Source organism: Pipistrellus hanaki, assembly GCF_964339955.1.
Source record: "Pipistrellus hanaki genome assembly, chromosome: 6".
Lineage (NCBI taxonomy): Eukaryota > Metazoa > Chordata > Mammalia > Chiroptera > Vespertilionidae > Pipistrellus > Pipistrellus hanaki.
Genome location: NC_140508.1, coordinates 54890892 through 54905999, shown reverse-complemented (window position 1 = coordinate 54905999; position 15108 = coordinate 54890892). Strand labels below are relative to the sequence as shown.

Here is a 15108-nt window from a genome sequence, read left to right as displayed (position 1 = left end):
CTCTTTGAAAAAGAGAATGAATTTATTCTTTAACAATGTGCATGAATAAAATATTTATGACAATACTATACCAAAAAAGTCAAGTTATATACTTACTATGATCAACTGTTTTTCATCAGTTTTCTCTGCTTCTTTTAATTTCAAATCCTTTGGAATTGTTATCTCCAAATGGGAATTACATTTGGGCCAAGAATGATTTGGTGTTGTTTCCCTTTAAAACAAACAAACAAACAAAAAACCTAGTAAATGTTATATAATAGATCTGTGTCACTTCAAATTATTGAAAGGAAAAAAATAACTTATTTTCCAGCAACACTGACAAATTTCAACTCTATTTTAAAACTAATCTTTTAAAAATCAAGAATGGAAAACCAAGAACACTACTAAGTTTCAACAAATAAACAAAAACTGCAGCACTTACTATAGTTTCAGTAAGTTTTATAGTTTTAGCAATCTGAGTCACTACAGTTTGTCCTAAACACTGTTTTCAGTAATCTCTAAAGCAGAGGTCGCCAACCTTTCGAACCTCACAAACACCAGTGGTCCGCAGACCACCAACTGGCGACTGTTGCTCTAAAGTAAAATAAGTCAGGTTTAATTTAATTATGATATTAAAGACAAAACAAAAAGCTCCTGATCTTTAAAACTTTTACATGTTGATAATATCCAGCATTTTGAGGGGTTTGAGGAAAAGATCTTTTTCAAACACTTGCTCCACTCTGGAGGGAAATTTGGCAATGCAAGTTAAGTCCTCTGGCTATGAAATTTATCCTAGATATAAATCACATAGTGGACAAAGATATATATGCTTCTCATAGGACTTTTATATATATATATATATGTATATATATATATATGTATATATATATATATATATATATATATATATATATATGTATATATATATATATGTATATATATATTAAAATAAATGAACTAGAAACAACCAAAATGTCTATAAAGTGAAGTGTTAAATAAGGAACAAAATATAAGGCAGATTTTAAAAGAATGCAATAAGATGGAAAAAGTTACATTATACAGCCCCAAATACATTAACTAAAAAAACAAAAAGCTATAAAACAGCATATATAAGCATAGAAAAAAAATATATAATGAAAAAAAAAAGTGTGAATATCACTGTCTTTCTATGTGAAAAACTGAGTGTTTATAAGCATAACTTGTTAGAGAAAAAAATCTCCCAAACTCAAAATTTACAGGTTAAAATCAAATTATGTAAAAAACAGAACAGACCCAAATGGAGTCACTTACCCTAAGCCTCAAGTTATCAAATAGAAGCTTAAATACAGTTTTGGCTCTTCCAGAAATAGAATTTTAAACCAATCAATCAGTAATCACTTGATCAGCACTAGTTAAGATAATCTGCCTAATATACCCCAGCCTTCCTCTATGGAAAGTTAACTCTGCAATAACCAACACTACTTTTTTTTGCCAGTATAACTTCCTTGTTCCCACACCCTATGACTATAAAAGTCATTCTGTACAGATCCTCAAAGCTCCTTTCTATCTGCTGGATTAAATGCTGCTCAATTCTAATTAATTTTGCTCAAATAAACTTTTTAATATGCTTCAGTTTACTTTTAGCTTTTGTCACATTTACACTTATATTGAACTAATATCATACCTGTTATCACTGGTCTTAGATGTTTGATTATTGAGAATATTGTGCTGCTTGGGAGTTGAACCTGCAATTTAATCAAGATGAGTTATATATTAAGCTTTATTCTTGCTATCCATCTAATAGTTAAAAAAAATCATTTCAAAGGAAAAAAGCTCAATATATTGCATGCTTTATTTTTATTAAAGACCACTTGATAAAATTAGAGCCCCCTTTCTAGAAATTATTCTTCAGAGAAAAGGCAAAAAGGCTGTGCAGAGCTGCAAAAAGATGTAATGGTAAATTAACAGTATTCCTCTAGTTTTACCAATTACTGGAACTGAACAATAAAGAAATTTGCTTAATGTCTGCATAATTATATAACCTCTTAATGGAAATAAGTGAAAACATTTTTGTTTAAAGAAATTGCAGCCCTGGCCAGTTTGGCCAGTAGATAGAGCATCAACCTGTGGACTGAAGGTCCCAGGTTCAATTCCAGTCAAGGGCACATGCCTGGGTTTCGGGCTTGATTCCCAGTAGGGGGCGTGCACGAGGCAGCCCACTGATGATTCTCTCTCATCATTGATGTTTCTATCTCTCTTTCCCTCTCTCTTCTCTCTGAAATTAATAAAAATATTTGAAAAACAAAATTTTTTTAAAAGCTTGCAGTTATTTAAAAAAAAAAGAAAGAAATTGTAGTCTCTGGCCTGTCCGGTGTGGCTGGCTGGTTAAGTGTCGACCTATGAACCAGGAGGTCTGTTTAATTCGGTTCAATTCCCTGCTAGGGCACAAGCCTAGGTTGCTTGATCCCCAATAGGGGGCATGCAGGAAGCAGCCAATTCATTAGGTACCATTTCTCTAGAGAGTAAGTCACAAACAACAGAAGATTTAAAATAAAAGAATTTTTGGTAGGGAGTCAAAGAATCACACCTAAGCTCTTGAAACAGGTCAATTAACAGAAACAATTATGGTGATAATCACACTTTTGAAAAACATAAGTAATGGTTAAGAAGGGTTTAACAGCCCTACCTGGTAGTTCATAGGTTTTCCTGTTATACTGACATTAAAAAAATATCTCTGAACATTGTGAAATTCAAGTAATATTTTCAAAGTGTTACCTGAAAATTTACTCTCCCCTGTATCAATTTTTGCTTGACTGAGCAGAGTTGAAGCAGTAGTGTTATTTTCTACTAGATTGTTTTCCCGTTTAGATTCCAAATGCAGGCTGAAATTCTGAACACATAATTTAAAATGTTAATATGTGCTTTTATATCAATCTTTGAGTCATATCCTAAAATACTTCTAGTGAATCTTAGCATATTAAGTAAATTTAAGATAATTATTTTTAGTTGTAGTAATTCATCTAGACGTGCCTTAAAAGTCTCTTCATGACCTCCCCACAAGCTATCCTGCCAGCATCAGCTCCCATTATTCCCCTTCATGCTACAATGAAACACTTTCTTCTCCCACAGTATATTATATATTTGCTTGGCTTGATATTTTTTCTAAGTTTTATCTACCTAAACTTTTCCCAATACAGTAGCCACTGCCACATTTGACTATTAAGCACTTAAAATGCAGTTAGTAGACTGACTTGAGATGTTATAAATGTAAATCACATACTGGATTTTTAACAGTTAGTACAAAAAAGGTAAAATATCACAATTTTTAAAACTGATTGAATGTCAAAATGAGAGTATATTTATACTGGTGATCTGGTGCACAGATTCATGCACATTGAAAAGAAATTAATTAGAAGGTGGCCAGCAGAGCAGGGCTGGGTAACATAGGCCAGACATGCCCTAGAGCAGGGGTCCTCAAACTTTTTAAAGTGGGGGCCAGATCACGGTCCCTCAGAGAGCTGGAGGGCCGGACTATATGAACTACTAATTCCTACTGTAACACCACGGCTGCGCTCACTGCCCAAAAAACCTGGCGGGCCGGATCAGACTCCTCTGCGGGCCGTATGTGGCCCGTGGGCCGTAGTTTGAAGACCCCTGCCCTAGAGCCAACCTCCCGCAGTTCTTCCCCAGCATCTGCTGAGTGGGGGCCCCTCTGGCAGGTGGGGTTCCTTAGCCTGGGATCCCTGCTGGTTTCTCTTTCCTTCTCCTTTCCTCTCTCTAAAATCAATTTTTTAAAAGCATGTCCTTAAGTGAGGATTAAAATAAAAATTCTTAGCTACTATAATTTCTTAAGACTAAAGATTGAAATATTTACATCTTTCACATATTATTTACCAATTGTTCAAAATGGCTAAACCAAAGGAAACCCTACTGACAAAAAATTTTTAATTTTTAAATTTTATTAAATGGAAAAAACAGGCTTATTTGTGTCAGCTGAAATTAATTTTTAACAGTTTGGTCAGAATTTAGCCCCAACTTTAAATTCTATAGTTTAGTCACTATAAACATAGTTTCTGTGGTTGCAATTAACAGAAAAAATGGAACATATCACTAGTCAAATAAAAAGGAAAAGCTAAAATTCAACTGGTTTATGATTCAGATAAAAATTTTAAAAAATAGCCGGGACTGGTTTGGCTCAGTGGATAGAGTGTCGGCCTGCAGACTGAAAGGTCCCGGGTTCGATTCCAGTTAAGGGCATGTACCTTGGTTGCGGGCACATCCCCAGTAGGGGGTGTGCAAGAGGCAGCTGATTGATGATTCTCTCTCATCGATGTTTCTAACTCTCTATCCCTCTCTCTTCTTCTCTGAAAAATCAATAAAATATATTTTAAAATAAATAAATAAATAATAGGAGTTCCTTTAAAAAAAAAATTTTTTTTTTTAAATACACCCTAGCCAGTTTGGTTCAGTGGATAGAATGTTGGCCTGAGGAATGAAGGGTCCCAGGTTTGATTCCAGACAAGGACACATTCCAAGTTGTGGGCTCAATCCCCAGTAGGGGACATGTAGAAGGCAACCAATCAATGATTCTCTCTCATCATTGATGTTTCTATCTCTCTTTCTCACTTCCTCTCTGAAATCAATAAAAATATATTTTAAAATAAAAATATAAATAAATTAATTAATTAAATAAATAAAAATGAAGTGTGAAAATGAGGAAACTATGAAACATTCATGTAAAATGTGAGACAGCTAGAGTTCTATCACTCACCAAAAGATTGGATTAATAAAACAAAATGACTTTTATGATTCCTTAAGATAAAATATATTTAAAGACTTACTACTTATTAAAAAGTACTCTGACAATTCTATTGTACATAATGAAAATATATTACCTTATCTGGTGTTGATTCAAAAGAATCTTTCATCTGATTATCCAATAGTGAATCTGGAGGTGGTTTTATCTGATTATCCAAATGACAATTTTCAGGAGCTCTTTTTGTGGCTTTATTAATTTCAACTGTAATATCACTACTTTTAACTTCTTCAGAATTAATTTCTTCCTGCTGGCAAGCTATATTTTTATCATGTGGTTTTGTCCCTAAAAATGTACTTTGAGTCACTGGATGAGGCATTTCTAATGCTGGTAGTGAAAAACTAGTTCGTACTAAGCCCAATTTAGGGAGAACTTGAGAGTCTAACTTATTTTGCTGCACAGAATTAAATTTTGAGAGTTTAATTTTAGTCCAGTTGGAGTTCTTTTTAGTTGAGCTGTTTATTCCATTCAATACACATTTCACAGGCTTTGTTTTTCTACTAGGGAAGAAACGATTACACTGAACATCCTTATTTGTTTCCTTCTGATGAAGTATTTGTCTTTCAGTATCAGCTTTATCCAATTTTATTTCCATAGGCTTCTCCTCCTTTACACTGTCCATTTGTAAAGATTCCTTTTTTACCTCTACAGTATCTGACTCGATTTCACCAGCAATTTCCTCACAGAGCTGGAGAATGCTACCTCTTTTATTCTTTCCTGCTTGCTCATTATCTATACTTTGTTCAGGCACTGATGGCTGTGAACTTTTGGAGACTTTTGCACTTGTATTCACTTGTGAATGAACAGACTTCTTCATCTCACTTTTTTTAGGGACAGATGATTTTTTTATCTCAGAAGTTACAGGCACAGATTTCGTTTCCTCTTTTCTAATATTCTTCTGAAGACAGTTTTCAGATGCTTTCATGCACTGAGAACTACAAGCATAAGTTGGCTGATGCTCTACTTTGCGTTTTTTTCCTTTTGGGGAATTTACTACTTCATTGATAACTGGATTTTCATCCTCTTTAGAATCAAATTTTATTTCCAGTACTTTTCTTTTCACATGTTTTTGACTTGTTTTAACTTTATTAGATTTATTCTGAGTATTGCTAGAGTACTCTCTTCTTGCTGGTGGCAAACTCTGTTTAACTGCTTGAACTTGACCCTGGATTTCTCTACTCCGCAGAGACCTTGTTGAAACCTCCGTAAGCTGCTGTAGTCTTTGTGATCTCCGGTTAGGCTGTTCATTTGATTTAGGTGTTTCAGGCAATGATTTTTTCTGAGATTTCTTTTTTGTAGATTCTTGTTGAGAATGTCCCTTCAGAGTCACCATATTTTTATTAATGGATTTACTAGCTTTTTCATCATTGGATGCTGCTTTTGCTGACCTTGTACTCATAAATGTCCCTAATTCAGGCTGATTTATTTTACTTTCACTAGAAGATTTAGCCAATGATTTTATAGCTTGCTTTGGACTTGATTTCTTTGCTAGATTCTTTTCAGAACCTTGAATTTGTGCTTCTAAATTCTTATTGTCACATTTTTTAGTAACATTGGAGGAATTTTCTTTTGATTTCTCCTGAATGGACATTGTTCCTGAATCAGGTCCTCCTTTACTGAGTGACTTCTGAGAGGATTTTTGTATCCTGGTAGGTGCGAATGCTGAATGTCCAGTATTATTACTGAGGAGCAGATCTTAAAAAAATGACTTTGATGCCAATACACATTTCAACAAAAATACTAGTTTGCTTCAAGTAAGGTTTCTGTCATCCCTAGAACATGATAAAAGCTTGCATGAAGGCTAAAAGATATCTGCTTCACTTTGAGCAAGGCAATAGAAATTTGGAGACAATTTAATTCTAATTTGATATTTTTGGAGCTTTTTGTGAAAGATACTTAATTCAGGTTGAATCTGTTTTGATAATTTTATTATTTAATATTGGGTTTCAGATAGGCCCTATTACTGGAGGAGTTATTTATCACTGACCCCTCTGTTTTGACAAAGTTTTTGGAAACTTTTTTCTTCTGGAATCTAGAGATATTGGACTTTGATTCATTTGAAACATGTCTTCCCTTATTTGCTGAGTCTGTTGGTTTAAAGTTCTTATATAACTTCTTTCGTTTAATAAAATATTTCATTAACATAGATTTCCTTTTGTGCTGCCATTTCTGAAAAATTAAAAAAATAATAAATTTTATACAATGCAAGAAATATGGCAACACTAATACTGTACAGAAATAATCTTTATTTACATAAAATCTAACTTCTCCTTTTGAATTATTTAGTCTGTATAATTAAGGCTAAAAGAGTAAAGTATCCCAAGTACATTCTTATGAATAATCAATAATGTGCCTTATATATTATGCATAAATGTTGAAAATTAATTTACTTGGGGTTACTTACACTTCTGTTCCCACAAGACAAAACTGATCTTTCAGCCACCATAACTCATGAAAATTTGACAAAATCATTCCTTATATATCAACACATTACATACCACCTACAAGAAAAAGATACAGAGAAAAAATGTAATCATTCATTCCTCTCCCATCAAATATCACAATCCGTAATTTTACCCTGTCCTAACATTAGTCTTCAGAGCTTACTTTACACACAGCATAATTTCAGTATTTCTAGCATCAAGAGAACAATGTTACATGCATCTAACAGAATAGCATGCATCAATTCTATATTGCAGGAAAAAAAGTCAATACAAAAAAGAAATCATTAAATGTGCATATGTGTTAAACTGGTAATGTAGGCACAGCCAGCATGGCTCAGTGGTTCTCTCTCATCATTGATGTTTCTTTCTCTCTCTCTCCCTTCCTTTCTGAACAATATATATATATATATATATATATATATATATATATATATATATATACATACATATATATATATATTTTTTTTTTTTTAATTTTTAAACTGATAAAATAAAACCCTATTGTGAGGAAAAGCAGTGCTACATAAGTAACTCTATACATAGAAAAACAATGACAGTTAAGAAGGCAAATTTAGTCCAGGCCTGTGTAGCTGAGTTGGTTGGAGCTTCATCCCAGGCATAAAGGGTCTCGGGTTCAATTCCTGGTCAGGGCACATACCCAGGTTGTGGATTCAATTCTCAGTGGGGAAATGTAAAGGAGGCAATCAATGTTTCTCTCTCACAGTAATGTTTCTCTCTCATTCCCTCCCTTCCTCTCTCTCTAAAATCAATTCACAAAAATAAAATAGGTTACTTCTGAGGTTTCCCCATATTTTAAGAAAAAGGCAAATTTAAACACACATTAACCTCTACTCTCATGTAAAACCTACTAAAAATACACTAAAATAAAACAAGACAACTCATAAATCTGAAGGAAAAGAGAAAATGATAAGCAGCAGAACTACATAAACCACAGAATCCCTTAGGATTCAGGACCTAGCAATACCAGGCTCCATAGGAGATGGGGATAAAAATGGGACTCAAAAAAAAATCAAAAGACTGCAAGACTGCCTTTCCAGTTACAGGCACCCAGAAGACTGCCCTGCATCACTCCCTGAAGACAGGAGGTATATATGTCTGGCTGGAGTAAAACAAAAGGCTTTTCATCTGGGGGCTCAACAGTCACAGATGAAGCAAAAAGTAACAAAGTGGCAACAAAGAAAATAAGGAGTTCATATACTGATTGGTAAAACCACTGCCTTCGCCCTCTTTGCCTAACCAGACTCCTAAACAGCAGCCAGACCTATGCCTTCTACAAAGAAAACGGAAAGATTATTTTCTAATGAATTTGACAAGTCTAGAGAAAAGACCTAAAAAAATACCAATAAGGCCCACAATCAGTAAGCATAGACATATACACATACATACACACACACCCCAGTCAAAATGATGGCATAGGTAAACAGTACTCAAATCCTCCCACAACTGCATCAAGGTTACAACAGAACAACCATCAATCAGAGCTGCCTGAACCCTAGCTGAACAGAAGGCCTACAACTGAGGATATAAGGAAAAAGTCACGTTAACTCTGGCCAGACAGCTCAGTTGGTTAGACCTGTTGTCCCAATACACCAAGGTTACCAGTTTGATACCCAGTCAGGATACATACAAAAATCAACTGAGTACATAAATAAATTGAACAACAAATCGATGTTTCTCTCTCTCTCTTTCTCTCAAATCAATAAAAATATGTTTTAAAGTACTCTAGCCAAGCCCTAACTGGTTTGGGTCAGTGGCTAGAGCGTCGGCCTTCATACTGAAAGGTGCCAGGTTCGATTCTGGTCAAACCTGTACATGTACCTTGGTTGTGAGCACATCCCCAGTAGGGGGTGTGCAAGAGGCAGCTGATCGATGTTTCAAACTATCTATCCCTCTCCCTTCCTCTCTAAAAAAAAATCAATAAAATATATTTTTAAATCTTTTTTTTTAAAGTACCCTAGCCAAAAAGAGTACAGTTTAACATCACCTCCACACCCCACAAAAAAAAAAAAAAAAAAAAAAGGAAAGCCACACTGAGACTGGTAGGAGGGGTAGAGACACTGAACAGACTGGCCCTACACTTAAAAGTGTGGCCAATATTACAAGGAATGTCTAGGCTGTGGAGGTACCCCCTGAGGAATGAGGGAGTCTCTACCCACACCAGGTCCCCCACCCAGAGTTCCAGGCCAGGAAGAGAAATCCCCATAACTTCTGGCTATAAAAACCATCAGGGTTTTTGGCCAAATGAGCCAGAGGATGGCTAGAGATTCAAGATTCCTCTTAAGTGGCCCATGCACAGACTCAGATGCATTTGCTCTGAGCTCCTACACTGGGGCAATGGGGAGGAACTGAATTATCTGACATCAGAATGAGGACCGGAGGGGCTGCTTTCTTCCAAACAGAAATGCTGGCAGAGGCCTTAATTCCTTTTCTGGACCTCCCCCGACAGAGCTGGTAGGGGAGTCTCCATCAACCTGGCTAAGGCTGTTAGACCTGACCTATGATTCCCTGAGAAAATGCCCCATCCAATTTGCAAGTCCAACCCAAGCCATTTTCATTGATTAGCTTTTCAATACAAACAGCCTGTCTTGGCTCATCTTCAGACTTCTAAAATCTCTCAGGCAAGTAGCATCTGGCCTCGGCTTGTCCTGCACCTCTTGCTAAATGGTATCAGGCCTGGCACTAGCAGTAGCTGGCCTTGGTTCACAGCTTTGCCTCTCCTGAGCACCTCTAAGCCCAGCACAAGTAGCAGTCATCTGTAGATTGCTTTGTAGCTTATACCAGGTGTCCCTCTCAGGGAACAGGTGGTGGCTGACCTTCACCTGCACCTCCTGGAAAGTACAGGAGACAGAGGGCTGTAAATCAGGCCCAAACAAAAGCCTGGAGAGAGCAAAGCAGGGTCTGATCCATAGCCAACGTGACAGTTGTTGATCAGCCCTTGCCACCCCCCCCTTCTCTTTCTCTCGCTGGCCTCTGCTGGGGCTGCTGATCAGCCCCATCTCTCTGATCAGGCTCGTTGATAGGCCCAGAGATGCTGACTGGCATAGAAACCAACCAATCAGAACCAAATCTGGGTGAAGTGTGACAAGCCAATGGCTGCCTAGGAAACAGGAGTTCTTGACACAGACTGGCCAATCAGAACCTAATCTGAGTGAACTGTGAAGGCAGAACCTAAGGTGAGGGCTGAGGAGGGGTTTTAAGGGTAACAGTTGTTTGGTGTAAAGTGTAAGAAAGCAGTTCAATTTTTAATGACCAGTTTGGCAGCATATATGGCTAGCTATCAGTCCAGACATAGGGATTATGTATGTCTATCAAGAGCTTTCCTCCTGATGAAAAAGGCATTTCCCCCCATTTAAACAATCCTATTTTATATAATCTATCTATACTACTAAAAGGGTAATATGCTAATTAGACTGGGTCAACCGGGCATCTTCCGGACATTCAACTTCCTTCCGGACAAAGCCATGGTGGTGGGGGCCAAGGCAGATGCTGTTAGGGGTGATCAGGCTGGCAGGGGAGGGCAGTTAGGGGTGATCAGGCAGGCAGAGGCAGACAGAGATGAGATCAGGCTGGCTGTAGGGGAGGGCAGTTAGGGGTGATCTGGCAGGTAGTGAGGCAGAGAGGTTAGGGCCAATCAGGCAGGCAAGCAAATGAGCAGTTAGGAGCCAGCAGTCCCAGATTGCAAGAGAGAGGTCTGATTGGAGAGCGTGCAGGCTGGGCTGAGGGAAACACGCCCCCTCTGCCCGGTGCATGAATTTTGTGCACCGGGCCACTAGTATAAATATAAAAGAACTATGGGCGAAACCAGTTTGGCTCAGTAGATAGAGCGTCGGTCTGTGGACTAAAAGGTCCCAGGTTCGGTTCCAATCAAGAGCATATACATTGGTTGCGGGCACCTCCCTGGTAGGGGGTATGCAGGAGGCAGCTGATCGATGATTCTCTCTCATCAATGTTTCTAGTTCTCTATCCCTCTCCCTTTCTCTCTGTAAAAAATCAATAAAATGTATTAAAAAAAAAAAAAAAGAAGAATGTAGGTGGTGGTGTAGGAGTGTGTATCAAATGGATCAAGAGACAGAAAACAGCCGAGACCGGTTTGGCTTAGTGGATAGAGCGTCGGCCTGCGGACTGGAAGGTCCCAGGTTCAATTCCGGTCAAGGGCACGTATGTACCTTGGTTGCGGGCACATCCCCAGTAGGTGTAGTGCAAGAGGCAGCTGATCGATGATTCTCTCTCTTCGATGTTTCTAACTCTCTATCCCTCTCTTTTCCTCTCTGTAAAAAATCAATAAAATATATTTTTTTTAAAAGAGACAGAAAATAAACGGTACCAATGATGGGGAGAGCTCTTCTCCCCGAGAATCAACTCCAAACACTTGTGAGGCCCAGAGAATGTAAAAACATCTAAATAAACAAACAAACAAACAAATAAACTATGGGACCACATGTCAGAAGTGAGAAAAAAAGCTTACTTTTCACTATATATCCATTTAATATTTTGTTATGTAGACATATAACCTTGTCAAAAAATTAAAATATAATAAAATTTCTCTCTGAAAATACAAAGTATTAGTGTATTATTATTTGATACACTAATAATCATCTTGGAAAGCACCAAGTTATAAAAGTATAAATCACTTACCTTACTGAAATGAAATCACATGTCACTTTTTTCTTTGACTGATGATGCTTCTAATGAATGCTGCTTCTAATAACTTCCCGTTTAGGAATTAATCTTAAAAAAAAAAAAAAAAAAAAAAAAAACACAACCTATAGCTAATATAAACAATCTATTAAAAAAACATGAGCATACAAAAACAGTATTTTCTATTAACTGATATATTAGAACAACTTAGACTAAGCAATACTAAGTAAACAATGGCCTAATGACAGTTTTCTTTTTTTCTTTTATATATTTTATTGATTTTTTTTTACAGAGAGGAAGTGAGAGAGATAGTCAGAAACATCGATGAGAAACATCGATCAGCTGCCTCCTGCACACCCCCTAGTGGGGATGTGCCCGCAACCAAGGTACATACCCTTGACCGGAACTGAACCTGAGACCTTTAAGTCCAAACCTGAGACCCTTGACTCCGCAGGCCGACGCTCTATACACCAAGCCAAACTGGCTAGGGCAGGCCTAATGACAATTTTCATGATTACATGCAAAGCATTGTACAGCTGCAATATGGGCATCATCTCATTTTACATTGTTTAATAGACGTGGGTTTTCTTCTTCAAAAATAATCACCTCCATGAAAGGAATTTATTTCCCTTTCCAACTGATGCTAAGCTTGGCCACATGCCTCACTTTGGCCCCATGGTGGGCAAAGTATATTTCCCTGTCTCCATGCCTTGGTCATCTGATCTGCTTTGGCCAACGGAATGTTAGCAGAAATGATGCAAAGGTTTGAAATATCTTTGTACAACTGAGCTTGCCTTCTTCTACCTCTGCCATCACTATGACTAGAGTTTCACCAGGTAGACACTGCCTTTTCAACCTAGACTCCAGAATAAACACAAAATAGAACTGAGGCAAATCCCAAATACAGTGACAAGCCCAACCTACAATGAGAAGCAAAGCCCACCCACACCAACAGATGCCCAGCTAAGCTTAAATAAACTAAGGCACTTAACCCACAGCTGCTCTACAGAAGTATAAGCAAAAATAATTATTACCTTAATTTTCTTTATTACTTTAGCACTAAAAATCCTAGTTTTTAAATTGGTGAATTACATAACCGTACTTCTTTTCCTCTCAATTTCTAAATCTTATTTAGAAACACTTGGCAGTTGGCACCTACCTTGGAAAAAAGGTAAATTAATACACAAATCTACAGTAATTGTCAATCACCTGTTCAGGTATGCTAAGGACAATTTCACTTTAATTTGCCATACATGCTAAATCATCACTAATCCAGTACTACACTACTTAAAAACCTCCTTTGTATTAAATAAAACCTTACAATCAAAAACAAAAATGTATTCTCTAACCTGTTAATCTGACAACCCAAAGCTAATTTATTATTATAATCCTAATGAAATCATATTGAGGCCCAAAAAAATCCACAGTATTCAAACTTTACATAAAATGATCATTTCAGAAAACCCACATTTTCATTTTACAAGAAAAAAATATTTAAAGAATACATTTTAAAAACAATTTAAGAGTATACCCAATTTCCCACAGTGCTTTATAATAAAATGTACTCAAATTTTAATCATGCCCAGCTGGTGTGGCATGGATCTATGAATCAGGAGGTTGGGGTTTGATTCCCAGTCACGGCACATGCCTAGGGTTGCAGGCTCCATCCCCAGAGTGGGGCATACAGAAGGGAGCTGATCAATGATTATCTCTCATTTATGATTCTATCTCTCTCACTTCCTCTCTGAAATCAATAAAAATATATATTTTTAAAAATGCGCCTCTTGCCAAAACCGGTTTGGCTCAGTGGATAGAGCGTCGGCCTGCGGACTGAAGGGTCCCAGGTTCGATTCCGATCAAGGGCATGTACCTTGGTTGTAGGCACATCCCCAATAGGGGATGTGCAGGAGGCAGCTGATTGATGTTTCTCTCTCATCGATGTTTCTTACTCTCTCTCTCCCTCTCTCTCCCTTCCTCTCTGTAAAAAATCAATAAAAATATATTTTTAAAAAAAATTATTGTTCATGCCGAAACCGGTGTGGCTCAATGGATAGAGCGTCGGCCTGAGGACTGAAAGGTCCCGGGTTGGATTCCGGTCAAGGGCATGTACCTTGGTTGGGGGCACATCCCCGGTAGGAGGTGTGTAGGAGGCAGCTGATCAATGTTTCTAACTCTCTCTCTCTCCAACTCTCCCTTCCTCTCTGTAAAAAATCAATAAAACATATATTTTTTTAAATTATTGTTCACTACAGAATTATAATGCTGGTCAATGAGGAATGACAGCTTATTTTCCTCAGACAGGAATGATTAAAGTGGACGTAAGCCAGGGCAAGTTTTGTTCTAAAAAGGGTATTTCCAAAGCACACACCTGACCTAAGGGATACATACAGTACTGCGTTCTGTCTAAAACAGAGTGTTTCTGTTTTCTTATTTCCTCACATGCTGTAAAGTTGAATTTGCAGCTTCCAAATTAAGCATTTTTAAGGCACTTTTCATCCTATTCCTATAACTGATTCCCTGGTGAGAATTTCCAAGTTTCTCAAATTAAAAAAAAAAAAAAAAGTTCCATTTTTGTCAATCAGAAACTGAGGACCAAATAAGAAGAAAGGTTGAATACAGCAAAGTTCACTGCAACCAGGATGTTTCCAACTGACCAGCGTTTCATCTAGTTTTTAAAAAAAATTAACTTAGATTGGGGAAAACAAAATCCACATTTTGCCATTCCATTCTTTTACTGGTTTCAGCAAAAGGCAATTATTTACTGAACTATGATTTGATAATAGTTAAACACTGTGTGCTGCAATTACCTCCTGCTGGAAGTATCCCATTCCAGCCAAGTGCTACTACAGAAAACAACTAACTTCTCGAATCTCCACGAACCAACCCCTTCCTCCTCCCCCGCGGCGCCGCCCCCTCGCCTCTCTCCCGGAAAATACGGTCAAGGCTGGCTTTTCCGAGCTCCGCGTTCGGAGGTGGGGGCGGGGTGGCAGGGAGGCTGGGAGGCTGGGGTGGGCGAGCTGGCTCATTTTTGGACTTGCTACCCCAATGCTTCTGCCCGAGTGAAACAAACACACCCTCGTCGTCAAATCATGATATGAATGACAAACACCGAGAACCCAATTCCCTTCCTGCCGCACCTCTCTTATCAATTCATTATGGCCCCCAGGGCACCTCTATCCAGGGGAGGTCTGTCTACCTGTGCCCAGACCCTCAGCTCCAAAAAACCCAACT

The 15108-nt window shown here is 37.6% G+C and overlaps 2 protein-coding genes across 6 annotated transcripts in view; one reads left to right on the top strand and one right to left on the bottom strand.

The window, feature by feature from the left end:
- GREB1L (GREB1 like retinoic acid receptor coactivator) overlaps positions 1–15108 on the top strand; it is a 250799-nt gene that overhangs the window by 220466 nt on the left and 15225 nt on the right. The gene's annotated exons all lie outside the window — the stretch shown is intronic.
- ESCO1 (establishment of sister chromatid cohesion N-acetyltransferase 1) overlaps positions 1–15108 on the bottom strand; it is a 32375-nt gene that overhangs the window by 16336 nt on the left and 931 nt on the right. For 3 of the 5 annotated variants that reach the window (XR_014795359.1, XM_084888107.1, XM_084888109.1), the window contains exons 2-7: positions 11875–11967; positions 7179–7275; positions 4854–6943; positions 2734–2848; positions 1643–1703; positions 97–211 (exon numbers count right to left, since the gene is read on the bottom strand). Coding sequence is in view for 4 of the 5 variants with exons in the window: in XM_084888107.1 (XP_084744233.1) it covers positions 97–211; positions 1643–1703; positions 2734–2848; positions 4854–6365 (1803 nt within the window). In the remaining variant the exon portion in view is untranslated. The remainder of the gene's footprint in view (positions 1–96; positions 212–1642; positions 1704–2733; positions 2849–4853; positions 6944–7178; positions 7276–11874; positions 11968–15108) is intronic. The other 2 variants (XM_084888108.1, XM_084888110.1) reach the window with 1 other exon arrangement.